The 14,415-nt window shown below is 50.7% G+C and overlaps 4 protein-coding genes across 4 annotated transcripts; 2 read left to right on the forward strand and 2 right to left on the reverse strand.

The window, feature by feature from the left end:
• The first annotated feature begins 459 nt into the window (after positions 1 to 459).
• PV07_05022 (uncharacterized protein) lies at positions 460 to 1,636 on the forward strand. Its single transcript, XM_016391891.1, has 3 exons — positions 460 to 711; positions 772 to 799; positions 946 to 1,636. Exons 1-3 carry the CDS (start codon positions 565 to 567, stop codon positions 1,128 to 1,130), a joined length of 360 nt encoding a protein of 119 aa, XP_016249410.1. The 5' UTR covers positions 460 to 564; the 3' UTR covers positions 1,131 to 1,636.
• Positions 1,637 to 2,879: 1,243 nt separating this feature from the next.
• PV07_05023 (uncharacterized protein) lies at positions 2,880 to 6,394 on the reverse strand (the record flags this gene model as incomplete). The annotated part of the gene is made up of 1 exon (XM_016391892.1): positions 2,880 to 6,394. One exon carries the CDS (start codon positions 6,392 to 6,394, stop codon positions 3,050 to 3,052), a length of 3,345 nt encoding a protein of 1,114 aa, XP_016249411.1. The 3' UTR covers positions 2,880 to 3,049.
• A 2,437-nt stretch (positions 6,395 to 8,831) lies between these two features.
• PV07_05024 (uncharacterized protein) lies at positions 8,832 to 10,855 on the reverse strand. Its single transcript, XM_016391893.1, has 2 exons — positions 10,559 to 10,855; positions 8,832 to 10,447 (listed from the first exon to the last, which is right to left on the reverse strand). The coding sequence occupies exons 1-2, from the start codon at positions 10,771 to 10,773 to the stop codon at positions 9,136 to 9,138; spliced, it is 1,527 nt and encodes a 508-aa protein (XP_016249412.1). The 5' UTR covers positions 10,774 to 10,855; the 3' UTR covers positions 8,832 to 9,135.
• Positions 10,856 to 10,962: 107 nt separating this feature from the next.
• Positions 10,963 to 14,267, forward strand: PV07_05025 (uncharacterized protein). The gene is made up of 2 exons (XM_016391894.1): positions 10,963 to 12,390; positions 12,449 to 14,267. Exons 1-2 carry the CDS (start codon positions 11,086 to 11,088, stop codon positions 13,973 to 13,975), a joined length of 2,832 nt encoding a protein of 943 aa, XP_016249413.1. The 5' UTR covers positions 10,963 to 11,085; the 3' UTR covers positions 13,976 to 14,267.
• The last annotated feature ends 148 nt before the right edge of the window (positions 14,268 to 14,415 follow it).

Consider the following 14,415-nt stretch of genomic DNA (forward strand, 5'->3'; position numbering starts at 1 on the left):
GTGGCAAATATGTCGAATCCAATAACGATTGCAATGATTCCAGGTGAAAGCACTCGAGAGGTTAGAATTTACGATTGGGTACCTATTACACAAACAGTGGATTGCTGAAAATTTCCCCTGTTCTTTGCACCTAATAAGACATCTGCGCTGTAGCCTCGGAGCTCTGTTGCTTCATAACCAGCGTCAACTTGCGTAGCCATCTAAGTATCAGGCCTTGAGCAAGATGAGGTTTCTCGTTAACTCACCACTGCAGTAGCATTTGTAGGCCGGTTGCGAAATCAGCGGACAGGAAGGGATGCCACAGCTCTTGATGAAGTGACGCATATGTCGCCCAGCTTTGCCAGTGAGTTCTTTCACGTGACCATTTCAATCCAAAAAAGGTTAGCTGCCCTGCGTTGCTTGGCGTGCTGTCGCGCAGCGCGCAGCGCCTCAAACTCGCATGTTTGTCCACCCGCAATTGTCGCACTTTGCGCACTCAACACCAACTGCTCTTTCGGTTCCGACCCTGTTCCGTTATTACTTCGACATCCTTGAGCCCCTCCTCTCTTAACTCTGCACTACAAAATGTCGGCAAACGGCGAGACCGTCCCCAAGGACACAAGCGAAGTCACCGACACCGGTAAAGGCAAGGGCAAGGCGGTTGAGCAACCCGAGATGATGGAGGAGGATGATGTCGATGACGAGGATGAGGAAGAAGAGGAAGAGATAGAGGTAAGTCTACGACACTCAAATTTGATTTTCTGGACCATTCTGACATGATTTTTGCCTCAGCAACTGGAAGCCGAAGCTGAAGAAGAAGGTACAATCTACCCCCTTTGCGAATAAACTCTCACACTACCACGCTTGTGATGGGATTCATGCATCGATTCCTTGTCATATTTCTATTCATCCATCCTTCGTTCGCCGCTTTCCGGAAAGGTGATTCAAACTGATTTCGTCACTCAGATGATGAGATGGAAGCAATTGAGCTGGAAAACATCGTCGAAACCCGAACCCGCCGCAAGCAGATCGATTGGGCCGAAGCCGAGCAGAAGTCCAAGGACGCCGGTGACGACTTGGATGATGATGATGACGACGACGATGACGACTTCGAAGAGCCCGAAGACGATGATGAGGAGATGAAAGGTTGAGATCGCTGCGTTATGACGCATCTTTCGAGAAGAGCATTGGAATATGAACTGTTCACGGCTGCGTTGGCGGCCGCTGCGAGGGTCTTACTTCAGCTCTCAGGGAAAGAATCACCCTAGTATGTGATTTGAATGGCGATGCTGGGCGGTCGGTTGGGCGCATGTCCAAAATTGACCCCGGACCCTCGTCACCAGATTCATGTTTACCTCGTTCCATCCGTCAGTCAATTTGACACGGCACTGAAGGCATTTCTTCGGGAGGCAAAAGACATACAGGCGCCTAGGAGTCAAGAATAATCTGCCTCACGGCAGGCATGGAAAAGCAATCGGAACGGGTTCTTGCCCCTATGGCAAGCGATAGACCGTTGGGTGGGTGACTTGCTACCAGACAGACAGCTCCGCAGGATCTGCTTTCTCTCTCTACCAGAAATCCTTGTAGGGAAGAGCCCAAAAAAGAAAAATTCAAAGCCAGAAAGTTTCCTCCATTCAGACTGGAATCGATCCTTTCCCACACTATCTCACTGTTTCTGTTTTCTCCCCCAGACTATGTGATCCCCTGTCTATACCCCCATCGCGCAGTATATGATCCCTGTCGAACGCCACCACTGACAAGGTCATATCCACTTCTGCGACCACAACCGCAGCTCCAATCATTCATACAGCCACAACAGCCTGGGTCGCCTTCGACGTATTGACACAGGACGGTCGGACTCCTTCTTCAGACCGACTCTCGCCAGCGGGTGAATATTGTTCTTGGGCACCCTCTACTCCCTTTTGTGCCCTTGCTTCTTGGGAAATTCCCCAGAGTCCAGCACACCTGGCGATGTAATTCAACTATCAGTCCAACCATCTACCTATCGACCTATAGATTTCCTCTCTATTCAGTCCAGGCCACACGATTCTCCCTTTTCAATCTCTACCTCGATGCATTCTGGCTCACTCCAAAGGAAGTCCAAGAAAAAAAAAAAAAAGAGATGTTTTCTCGCGCTTTCCCCCCTCTCTCGAATCATTCTTTGCAGAAAACTCCATCGGAGTAACTACAGATTAGCAGGAAAGAGCTGGGAGACAAAAAGGAGGGTTGAAAACGGTCTGGGGTGGTTTCTTTCCGAATTGATTGTCGGGGGGTTTCTGCTCTCGGTCTTTTCGTCCCCGTGAAATATCTACCTCGACATTTGACATCCAACTTATATAGATATCGACAACAGGCTGCGCGCTCGGCTCTGACTTTGGGATCAAAGGCCTCATTCTGGGTATCGGGCGATATCACATTCAAACAACGCATAAAAAATTTCCCACCTCCTTCGTCGTGCAATGTAGTTGCACACCCTTGCCCTCTGTATATCTTCCCCCCTCTACAGTGCACACCGAGGCGAAGCTAGGTTAGGCAAGGAAGCAAAGCAAACCAGGATTAATGGACCGAGAAGAACATAGACAGGGGGCAATAAGGGGCAACAGACCGCAGGCTACCGGTTTTTTTTTTGGTTCTTTTTTTTGATTTTCGGATGCCACAGATGTTTGTATTCTTCTGATACGAAGGATCACAGCAACGCATATGGTCCAGAGCCTCGTCGCTGGGAAGAGCATTGATCCCGAAGCTTGAGCTGAGCTGATGCTTCACGGCGGTCGCTGGACCTAGCGTAGTCTAGTCGTCTACTCCTCCTGTTTTTTTACAGCTCACAGGCTATGTGGTGGCGGTTGTGGAGGAGCAGGCCATTTGATCCAAGCGTTCGTTCGCGGGCCAGAGCACTCGCACGGCTCGCAGGGCCAGGCGCGAAACAACCAACAAGACAACTCCAGTCAGGATCGATCGATCGCACTGTGCTGCTCACCTCGCTTCTCCTCCATAAGCTCCCTGGTCTTGATCCTTCTCCTTCTCCTCCGTCCAAAGGTTCCAACGCTTAGCTTACGACAATCTTGGTCCTTCAATCCGCCACCGACCCAAAGCGCAGATTCGATGGCCCACTCCTCTCGTTGATCGCCAGGACTCTGGCCGCGACCTTGGCCTTCTCAGCCGCATTGGCCCGGGCCTTCAACGTCGCCACCGGGCCCTTGTGAGCTTTCAGCTTCGGGCTGCCCATCCTCATTGCACCTGAATGCCTCTTGGCGCTTCCCATCCCCATCCTCAAAGGCAGGCTCGTTTTGTTCGCAATCGGAGTGCCCATCCTCTTCCTGATCGGAGTGGCCGACCTATTCCTATAAGGGATGATGGATCTGTCCCTGGCCGGAGTGCGAGATCTGTCCCTGGTTGCGATTCTCGCTCTCCCCCGATCCGGCAGCCCCCACTCGTTTGCGACGGGAGTATCAGCACTGGCCATGACGCGAGTGTCCACGACAGAGGTCTCCATGCTGTTCTCAAGTGAAATAACAATCCCGCCTTGAACTGCAATGCCCGAGCTGCTCCAAGAGGGACCGTCCAGCGTCCCCTCTATTGGAGAGTCCGACTCGTACCCATCTGAAGAGTCCGAGTCACTTTCTGCTGGACTCTCTGTTGTGCTCTCATTCTGGGGACACGGGTCCCGTACGACCTCCTCGCCCTTTGAACTCGCCTCAAGTTGCTCTGCCTCCCTCTCCCTTAGCCGCTTGTTCCAAGACCCCAAAGCCGCCATTTTCAGGAGCGACATCTCTTCTCTCTTCTTCTTTTTCTTTTTCTCTTGTCCTCTTTCTCGCTCCCGGTCCTTCTCCGTCTGCGTCCGCTTGACAAGCATTCTTCCCCTATGGCCGGCGATTCTATAATTCATCCAGCGCTTCAAAATGCAGTCCCTGCATGCCCAGCGCTTTAGATTCCGCTCCGCAGTTTTATCCACCTCTGGAAGAGGACCAGAAAGGTCTCCTCGCACAGGCATTCTGTTTTCGTTCCATACCCGAAGCTCGCCCAAGGCACATCGCTTGTGGTACTTAGTTCCCGGCGACCCGCAATCTTCGACCGTGCAGTAAGTCGTGTCCATGTGCAGACGCTTAATCGGCAGTAGACAAGCACCACATTTGAAGTCCCGCGCAATTAGGTGTTGAGGCTCCTCACATGCCTCCTCGAGCTCCGCTTGCTCACATGGTGGACTTGGCGCCTCCTTTGAAGTTTCCAATTGTAGATGGGCTTCATCGCTCTGAGAGCTTGGCTCCGCCTCTCCGGTCGTGCCCGTCCCTGAGATATCGTGGACTTGAGAGTTCGCCCCAGACGACTCGTCTCCCTCAGATGCCACTGTCCCACTCGGTGCATGATCAAGTACCGCTTCGCGTGTCGCCATTTCATCCACCACTTGATCAGATGGAGGATCATGGAAAATGAATTCATTCACGTCTGCCACGACATTATCATCAATGACACGTCTCTCTTTCAAGCTGCCCAAAAAGTCAAAGAAAATCTGCCACAGCTCATCGTCCCCGTTCTTCAGCCAGACTCTTTGCTTTCTGACAAATCGAATCAGAGAATTCGACACATATCGTGAGTGCTCGAGCCGTTCTTCCATCCGGTGCCGATCCCAGCGTTTGGTTAGCTCGCGCTTGTTGTTGCTCCAGCCCTGTTTGTCAGCCACGGCATCAAGGCTTTCCATATGCGCTTCAATTTGCCAGCTATTGTCGACTTCGTCGTCTGTTTCACTATGTGGGTCTTCACTTGGAGAGATAGGTCGATGGGTACTGGAGGTCCAGACCTGTTCTCTTTCCGGGTACCTTGTCTGGAGGAGGACGGCTTTGGCCTTTTTGCGGGTAGGTTCCCGAAAGTCAGGAACCTGCGCCGCCAGCGGATATCGCGGACCCGTTCTGGTTGGTAACGAAAGACCGAAAGGCCGGTTACTGTTGAAGAGAGGTTGTAGAGGGGCTTCGCCCTCTGTCAAATCTTGATCACCGTTCTCATATGGCGGAATGGCCTCATCGCTCTCTTTCCTTCCGTTGCCCACGAGAGTATCAACCTTCATCTCGATTCGAGTCAACTTCTTTGTTGTCGGATTTCGGTGTTGTTTGGAAGGCGAGAAATCGTATTTCTCATGCGCTGACTTGAAATGTGACAGCAATTCATGCAATCTGTGCGAATCCCGCTCGGGGCATATTGGACAGCCGTACCCCTCGACTATGGTGTTGCGGAACTCTCCAGCATCTGCGTGCTCCCGGATCGTCCCAGAAAGTTTATAGCATATTTTCAGTCCGACTGGAGCTTCTTCGGGAAGAGGTGGCTGTTCCTCTTTGGCCCTGACAGGCAGTCGGGTCCTTTTCTGTTTTGCCAAGCGAAACGAATCGAGGTCTAGGCCTTTGCTCAACTTGCTCGTGGCTTCGTTGGCGACATCGGCTCTCTCCCACGTGGACTTCACTTGGAGACCGTATTTCGTCCGGTAGGTGCACCCTTCAAGCAGGTAAAATACACTGAGCGGGACGTTCCACTCAGGGGCGTCCGGAAGATGCATGTATCTGGCGACAATGGCGCCTTGCCGTTCTCCAAAGCCCAACTCGCGGACGTCCTTGTCCGCAGTAAAGTGGTCACCATCACTCTTACCCAGAATTGGTACAGGATGCCATAGAGGCTCAGCAGCGCATGGAATGATCTTGAGCTCAAGAAAATAGTTGTCGATAGGCTTCATAGCCGATTCGCCCCGAAGGTCGTCGGGAGCATAGATCTCGCTCGCTCGAACTCTGAAAGGTTCCTCTAGTTCCAGAATGACGAGCTCACCATGTACGCCATTGTCAATGTTGATTGAGCGACAGTAAGTTGATTTGGTGACGAGTGGTAGTGGCGAAGCCCCGGAGCCGCGATTGTCCCATATGGTCAGATGACATCTGCAGTCGACGTGGTCGAGTTTCTGACGTTTGGCCATCCTCTGCTTGTTGCTGATAGAATTAGTGCCGAAGTTGAGTTTCTTTCTGATGTTAGTGAGATCAAGCGTCATCTCCGCCTGGGGATCATCGTAGGGTTTATTGAGAAGGCCTCTGATGCTTCGCCGCGTCGTGGGCTCCCCATTTCGAGCGCTTCCGTTAGATGGACTAGATCTCGACGGCATCTTGAACACTATAAGTTCGGACCGACTCGAGGTGGTAAAAGCGTTGTCGGCAGTCTCCGCTCCGTTGGCTACAGCACCTTTCGCAGCCCCGCCTACCTCAGTGGCGCTCGAGTTGGGCCCGCCAGTAGCCTGGCCGATGGTTTTCGAGATATTCCTCTGTAAAAAGATCTTTTGACGTGGTCCCTTCTGATGGCGCCCAAACTTGGAATGACCGATCTTCCCGGAAAAATGTCTGCCTGGCCCTGAATACCTGAACGGAGAGCCAGACTTTTTCACACGCATGTTGATCAACTGAAATTGACGTGCTGCTCGACACAGTGTTCGACGCCCATTTCAGCGCGCACACAACGCCGCAATCACATGTCCGACTTGTTCAAAGACCAAGCAAAAGACAACAACACACCCACAAGAGGTGAAGACGTAAGTTTTTTGGGCTCTAAAGGCGCTTCTAATATCGAATGAAAATTGCGCTGGAAGCCGGACTGATTATGAGGATGTCTCAGCGCACCGCAGCATGCACGCTTAGACCGCCATCCAGATCAATGTTTTCCCGAAGTGAGACCGTATTTGTGATGTTTCGGTGAGACGCGATTGAGACTGGTGAAGCACGGGTCCCGTACACTAGTATGCTGAGGATAGGTCCAAACTCGGAATATAAGCCAAGGGTCGGTTGTGGTTGAGGATGGCGGCAGTGGGAATCTGGGCGTGTGGCCGATTCCTATCAGGGGGCGGAAATTATTTGCCAACACGGAGAGTTCCAGGGCGTGTCATTTGATTCAGATATTTATTGAATATCACATAGCCCATTCTGGAGGCGGGGTCGTCTGACAGCAAGCTCTTTACACGTCTGACGGATGCATCAAGCTTTCCGCTCCAACGCCTTCCAAGCGTGTTCCATTCTTCTCCACCTGCACCTCCTACACATCGTCCTTAGGTTGGACTGGAGGCTGTACGTCAACTTCGTCTCCCTGCTCTATTCTCATTGTCGAGCAGTCTGTGAAGCCATTTATGCCATGCAACAACGCGCTCCTCATCATTCTCCGACCTTGCTGTCCTCAAAACATCTGCCTGCTTCTTATTTAACAGTGTAGCTCTCCCATAACATTCACTAGACCGCTATACCGCCTGGATATACTTTGACCTCGGGTCTTTCCGGTAACTCTGTGCTTTGCCTATTCTTGGTTCGCAACGACCTGAAAATATAAACCAAGCCTCTATTCCTTTGTTTCTGGCCCTGCCTTGCTCCAGGCTCAGGATCTGTAAACCCTAGCACGGTCTGTTTCCGAGGTCCCCTCCGACTATGTTCTCTTTCGCCGTTCTAAAGCATGCAGAAACGGGGCGACCAACAAACTCCTCTGCGGTGACAAGTGTCAGCACGTATATTGTGTCGGAACTGAATCTGCGGACTCCGTAAGTCCCATAGCGAATGAAATTCATCCTGGCAAGCAACGTCATATGAAATATCAAAATCAGAGAAGAAAGAAATGACGATGCCTCACGACCCTCGGTAGAATTTCCTAGGGCGTCTTTTTACGTTGGGGGCGAAAGAATACACCCCTGTGATTATGGTATTGCGAAACAGAGTGACCAGAGTGAGAGTTAAGCGGATGTGATCGATCGGATGGGGAGGCTACGACTTGGTTCATCTGTCGCTGCAGTCCCATTCCCATACATGTGCTTTAGCCTCCGACCCCTTTGCATCGACGGAAGAATAGAGATGCTATTTCTTGTCTCTTCCCTATGGGAACCGGGGCAGGCATGACCTTTCATACAGCAAGCTGGCTTTACCGAACACTTAGTCATGACATCTCGATTCTCACCCTGGTACTGATGCTATCGGGTTCCTGAAGCCAATATTACTGATGAGCGCTACTATCTGCTCTGTATAGAGAACCAAGACCACCATCAATGGCCGAGCACGGATTGTGAACGATTGGTCCTCGCAACTATGAAAAGAGTTCGTGGTAGTTCCCTAGCGATTGCACGTCGTAGAGACTGTATTCTTTGCAGGGCTATCTTCAGCATGCGCCCATGCTTTCTAAGAGAGGGAGTCAAAGCCTTCACAAGGAGGTTGTCAATTGAGAGGCTTTATATGTTCAATCCTGAATGTCGCGATCTCAAAGCGCTCCGACCGCTTCCTTCTGTTTACCTCCCAAGGAGAATCTGCGTGCCCGTGTAAAATGTTCAACGGTCAGGGCCAGCTAGTTCACCACCTTGGAACTATCTTGGTGCAAGTAAAGATTTTCATGACCGATTTTCCATCTCATAGGAAACAGAAGCGGATTGTCATACCTAGTAGTATCCTGTTATTCGGCTGAATGTTGTTCCGTGTTCGCTTTGCGATACGATATAAACCCACATTAGCTAGCTTCCATCAGGTGCTGTTGACCATCTAAGAGTTAACAATGCAGGTGCAGCTGCGTTCCCGAAACAGGGCATATTGATTTCGTAGACCATGTAGCATCCTAGCGTGAAATGTACATCAAGAAATTCAAACAATTGCCCCGCTAATCACCAGCATTCACACCCGTATATTGATATGGCTCTGTGGCTTTCTCACCCGAAGAAGGCGTTAGTAAAAGTGTTCTCGATGCGAAAAGAGAATAAGCAAAATACCTCATTCCCCGCAGAAATGTGGTAGGCACCAAATGAAAGAAACGATGAAGAGACCGCAGGGAAATGATCCAGTGTCGTGGTGTCGAAATTGGCTTCAAGGGTCCTGGTCTTGTCTAATAAGATGTTATGACAGTAAAACGTGAGAACAGGCGAGAAGAATAGTTGCTGATATGAGAAAGAAGGCGAATACGAAAAGGCGACATGGATCTGGATAATAAACACCCTTATATATCAGGCTGGAGTATTCGTGGGCATATTATTCGAATGGGAGCCGTGAATGATGATGTGTTTCTGAGCAGGTGATCCATTGTGCTTGGATGACCTTGGCTAGAAAAGGTAGGAAAAAAGTCATGGGATTTTTGCATCAAAAGTTGAGGAGCTTGTTCAACTTGAGCGTGCCCTGAAAATCAGTCAACATTCATCCTGTCTCCATTTTGACTCTCCATCCCAGTCTGTTGTGTTCCATTTCTCTCGCCCTGTGCTTCACGCCCATCTGGAGCCGGCATCTCCGTCTCGCCCATCAAGCTCGTCTGCATCTTTGCACTCTGGCATCCTGGGCAGTTATGCACGACCTCGTGCGCAAATAGATCACAATCTATGCAGAAATGTCTCCGACAGACAGGGCACTCATATCTGCTGGTATTGGTTGTTGGAGGGGGAACTGCAGGCTGGGGAGGTCTGCTACCAGTAGTGGAGCTGGAGGCCCCCGAGCCGGTAATTGAGACACCGCCTTGCGTCGTTGACTGCCCATGCTGCTGATCCGTTGTCGTTGTAGTTGATGTGGATGACTGATGTAGCTTTGGAACAGGAGGAAAAGGCTTTAGACAAGCGAAGCAAGCAGTACTGCGATAAGCCTTCGACCAGGGGACTTCGAGCCAATTCACAAGCGGGAACAAATGATGATAGCTGCGTGCCAAATGTGTACTTAGGATCAGGGTCAGTCCGCACACGGGGCATTCACTCGGCAGACTGCAGACTTTGGTACTGCAGCGTGAGCACAGGTACCCGTCTCTTCTGGGGGTCGTGTGGCAAGCACACAATGAGGGATGATCCTCCACAATTCGGGAAGGGAAGCCCATCATCAAGAGCGAGGGCGCTGTTTTGTTGGCGCTGTCGTGGGTAATCGGTGGAGTCGTCACAGCCATATATAATTCTCGAAAGTGTTGCTCATGCAATACAACTCCATAGGGCGACAAATCGCCGTCATTTGTCCTAGAGACAAGTTCAGCACAAATGGCAACTTGCGCTGCAAGGCCAATGACCGTAGCACGGATCTTATCGTGAACGAGACTGTTGATTGTGTTGTGAATGTCGCCAGGATCCGAAGTGTGCAAGGCACCAAATACCAACAGTATCTCACGTGTCCCATGGCTGGGCGAGTGGAATAATCCAGCTCTTGCCATCTCAAGTGCATTTTCCAGAGAAGGACTGCCTTTGGGCTCTTCTTTCCGATATTTCTGTATTGCAGACAAGTGCGAGGTTGGGTTTCCAGACATATCACTGATTCTGATAGCGATACCGTCGCGCATGCCTATTATCCCAAGCTGAGAAATTGGGTTTTGCTCGAAGAATTCTCGGATGAACGATTCGGTATAGGACAGGGTAAGTAAGTATCGGGTGGGACGGAGGTCTTTCTCATTCATAGAGAGTGACATGTCGAGGATGAGGATCAGATGGCGGATGATACCGCGCTGGAGGGGTGTAGTGTCTCTGAGAAGTCTGTACAAAAGCCATGGTGAGATAGGTCAAATGAGGTGCACCTTTGTGTGCTTTTGAGACTATTCCCTCGTGTCTCTGTGATTCTTCCCGTCACTGGATCGATAGACCTACCTTTTCCTCTTACCCGCCTCAAGGAGACCCTCAACAGCGCCTGTAATAGTTCCATCGGCGCCTTCGACTAGCAAGTCCCAGGTTCTGGTTACCTCGAAGTTCTGAGCAGATTCACGAGCATTTGCTCTTCGAGCGGCTGCGCGGCCGCGGGTGGAGGCTCTAGGCAAGTCGTCGTCTGATCCATCGGCGACATATTCGTCCCCTGATGCCGGCATCACATTGGACGGGAAAGATGCGCAGAGGGAGAAAGGAAGAGAAGTAAGAAACGGCTAGTTTGGACACAATTGTCGCGCGCAGGACGAGGCTTGAAGTGGTAAGGCTGAAAATAATTTGGAGCTCCAGTTGGAGATGATGGCATCAGTCCCCCCCGCCAATGCAACACCGTTCAAATCATTACTAGATACCTACGGAGTACCTCGACTCGATTGGTAGCATCCCACCTTGTCGTGCCTATACTGGCTAGCCGTTGGGTGCTGTGACTACTCGGTACAGATCTATTTGTGCCTGAAGTAGGAAGGAGGGTTTTGATGCTCGAATTCAAATTTTATTCTTGTTTCACTTCGACATTCAAGGCTGGACCTGTTATCGCGGGCACGAAACGAACCATCTGCACGTTCTCGGTTTTCCCTCAATTCAGACAACTTTCTCTCTCTAGACACACCGGTCAGAGATTCCTCCAAGTTCGCTTTTGCTCAGCAGAGGCAAGGAGAACGATGGCACCCCCCACTGACCGAGATATCCTACCGGATACCGTAAAACCGCTCAACTATGACTTGTCCCTCTACAATCTCGAATTTGGTGGAAACTGGAGCTACGATGGAACTGTCAAGGTCGACTCAAAGGTGAAACAAGAAACACAAGAGCTGGTCATCAATGTCAAAGAGATAGAGATAAAAAATGCGGAAGTCCTGAGCAAAGACAGCGGCTCTACAATCACGTCGATGGCCGACGTATCGTACGACAAGAAAAGCGAACGAGCAACAATCAAGTTCTCGGGTAAAATACCATCTGGTGACGCTGTTTTCGCCATCAGTTTCAAGGGGATCATGAACAATGCGATGGAAGGTTTCTACCGATCCAAATACAAGCCTGCTGTCACTCCAGCTGCGGGAACCCCGACAGATGGAGAGCATCATTACATGTTCAGCACTCAATTTGAGGCTTGTGCTGCTAGAAGGGCATTCCCCTGCTTTGATGAACCAAATTTGAAAGCATCTTTCGGGTTCGAGGTTGAAATCCCAGAGGACCTGGTCGCCCTTAGTAACATGCCCGAGAAATCCACAAGCAAGGGCAGCAAGGACGGTTTGAAAAAGGTGGCATTCGAGAAGACGCCGTCCATGAGCACATATCTAGCGGCATGGGCCATTGGTGATTTCGAATACGTTGAGGGATTTACCGAACGCAAGTACAATGGCAAGCCCTTACCCGTCAGAGTTTATACTACCCGCGGGCTCAAAGAGCAAGGTCGTTTTGCCATGGAACACGCTCACAAGACTCTCGACTATTTCTCTGACGTTTTCGGCATTGAGTATCCTCTCCCGAAGTCAGATTTGCTGGCGGTCCATGAATTCGCGATGGGGGCAATGGAAAATTGGGGTTTGGTCACTTATCGAACCACGGCTGTTCTGTATGACGAAGAAAAGTCCGATGCCCGGTTCAAGAATAGAGTTGCCTATGTTGTTGCTCATGAGTTGGCACATCAGTGGTTCGGCAACCTGGTCACTATGGACTGGTGGAACGAGTTGTGGCTCAATGAAGGTTTTGCTACCTGGGTCGGCTGGCTAGCTGTCGACCATCTCCATCCGGAGTGGAAAGTGTGGAGTCAATTTGTGGTACGTAAGAAGTCCAGAGGTATTGTACCACTGTTGCCCTCGTTGACGATGATTCCAGGCTGAAGCTGTCCAAACAGCTCTTGAACTCGACTCATTACGCGCTTCTCACCCTATCGAAGTCCCAGTCCGCAATGCCCTCGAGGTCGACCAGATCTTTGACCATATTTCGTATCTCAAGGGTAGCTCGGTTATCAGAATGTTGAGCAACTACCTCGGCCAAGAGATCTTCCTGAAAGGAGTGGGTGATTATCTCAAGATCCATGCTTACGGAAATGCCAAAACGAATGACCTCTGGGCAGCCCTGAGTGCGGCTTCTGGGCAGGATGTTCAGGCGTTTATGGATCCCTGGATCCGTAAGATTGGCTTTCCTGTGGTCACAGTAGCTGAAGAGCCTGGCCAAATATCCATACGCCAATCGAGGTTTCTGACCACCGGGGATGTCAAGGCTGAGGAAGATGAAACGATGTGGTGGATTCCGGTTGGCCTTAAAACCGGTACCCCTGTCAAGATCGTCCACAGCGCTTTGATTCAAAAGCAGGACACCGTTCGAGATGTTGACGATGCATTTTACAAAATCAATGCTGATCAGAGCGGCTTTTATCGCACGAATTATCCACCTCAGAGGCTTATGAAGCTCGGTGCAGCTCACGAATATCTTTCAATCGAAGACAAGATTGGGCTGATGGGCGATGCAACCGCCCTGGCGATTTCAGGAAATGGTACAACGGCTGCTCTCTTGTCTCTCCTGGAAGGCTTCAAGGACGAAAAGAGCTTTTTAGTGTGGCAACAGATCGCTAGCTCACTGTCCAAAGTGCGACAAGTCTTTGCAGCGAACAAGGAAATTTCGGCAGCACTGAAGAAATTCACCCTCAAACTGGTCTCCCCTGCCGCAGAGGCAATAGGCTGGGACTATCCTGAAGGTGAAGACTGGCTGACTGGTCAATCAAGAAAACTCCTCCTCAGCACCGCTGCTGGCGCCGGCCACCGAGGAATCATCTCTGAAGGCCAAAAGAAATTCGCAGCTTGGAAATCCGGCGATGGGAAGGCCATTCATCAAAACCTTCGGGGCGTGATATTCAATTTGGCCGTCGCAAATGGAGGGCAAGCTGAGTATGACACCATCAAACAAGAGTTTATCAAGACTACCAGCGTTGATGGAAAAGAAATCTGTATTCAAGCACTTGGCCGCTCACAGAACTCGGATCATGCGTGGGATTTGCTAGACTTTGTCACCTCGGAAGAAGTCCCTCCACAGGACGCGCATGGAGGTATTATCGCTGTATCCAACAATAACACGACACGGGATGTGGCTTGGGACTATACGAAGAAAAACTGGTCCCGTGTCTTCAAGCGATTGGGAGTGACCAGTGTGATTATTGACAGATGGATAAAGGCAGGTCTGCCCAAGTACTCGGACTTCAAGGTGAGAGATGACATCGAACAATTCTTCAAGGACAAGGAGACTGGGCAATTCAGCAGAAGTCTGGTCATCGTGCATGATACGATTACAGGGAATGCACGATACAAAGAGCGCGACGAGGCTGAGCTGTTAGAGTGGTTGAAGGCACACGGGTATGTCTCATAGAACCTCCCGTTGTTCCACAAAACAGAGGTCGAAGGGCAAGCCCGGCGAAGGAATTTGCTACCACGGCTACCTACCGCCTTGATCAGGCTTGCGTGTCAGGAAAGGGTATGTTAGTGTGGATAGACACAATGAATAAGGAAGAACTCAGGGCTGCCCCATGTACATTCATCTATGCTTCCGCCTCGTGGCTATCTGCATCTGCGACTCTTGTCTGAGCTGAAAGCCCCTGGCTGCGAGCCATCCCGTAGACTAAGTCTGGACAGTAGCTGAACAGGAAGATGGAGAAACAGAGATCTTGCTTTGGCCCACTGGCTCCTGGTGATCTGCGACAGGTACTCTGCAGCGAGCTGAGCGGGCTGAGCAACGCTCTCATTTCCAGCAATGTATGGGTTCGTTACCCACAAGATCAAGTCTCGTGAGTGTGAACATGTGTGCGGTAT

The sequence above is a fragment of the Cladophialophora immunda genome, assembly GCF_000835495.1.
Source record: "Cladophialophora immunda strain CBS 83496 unplaced genomic scaffold supercont1.3, whole genome shotgun sequence".
Taxonomy (NCBI): Eukaryota; Fungi; Ascomycota; class Eurotiomycetes; order Chaetothyriales; family Herpotrichiellaceae; genus Cladophialophora; species Cladophialophora immunda.

What these genes read in the sequence shown, in the direction of transcription:
- PV07_05022 (XM_016391891.1), top strand. Translation starts at nt 565, where the DNA reads ATGTCGGCAAACGGCGAGACCGTCCCCAAGGACACAAGCGAAGTCACC. An exon ending in AAGAAGAGGAAGAGATAGAG is followed by an intron (nt 712 to 771) that starts GTAAGTCTACGA and finishes TTTTTGCCTCAG; the next exon opens with CAACTGGAAGCCGAAGCTGA. An exon ending in AGCCGAAGCTGAAGAAGAAG is followed by an intron (nt 800 to 945) that starts GTACAATCTACC and finishes TTCGTCACTCAG; the next exon opens with ATGATGAGATGGAAGCAATT.
- PV07_05025 (XM_016391894.1), top strand. Translation starts at nt 11,086, where the DNA reads ATGCTCGAATTCAAATTTTATTCTTGTTTCACTTCGACATTCAAGGCT. An exon ending in AAGTGTGGAGTCAATTTGTG is followed by an intron (nt 12,391 to 12,448) that starts GTACGTAAGAAG and finishes CGATGATTCCAG; the next exon opens with GCTGAAGCTGTCCAAACAGC.
- PV07_05024 (XM_016391893.1), bottom strand. Translation starts at nt 10,773, where the DNA reads ATGCCGGCATCAGGGGACGAATATGTCGCCGATGGATCAGACGACGAC. An exon ending in GAGGCGGGTAAGAGGAAAAG is followed by an intron (nt 10,448 to 10,558) that starts GTAGGTCTATCG and finishes GCTTTTGTACAG; the next exon opens with ACTTCTCAGAGACACTACAC.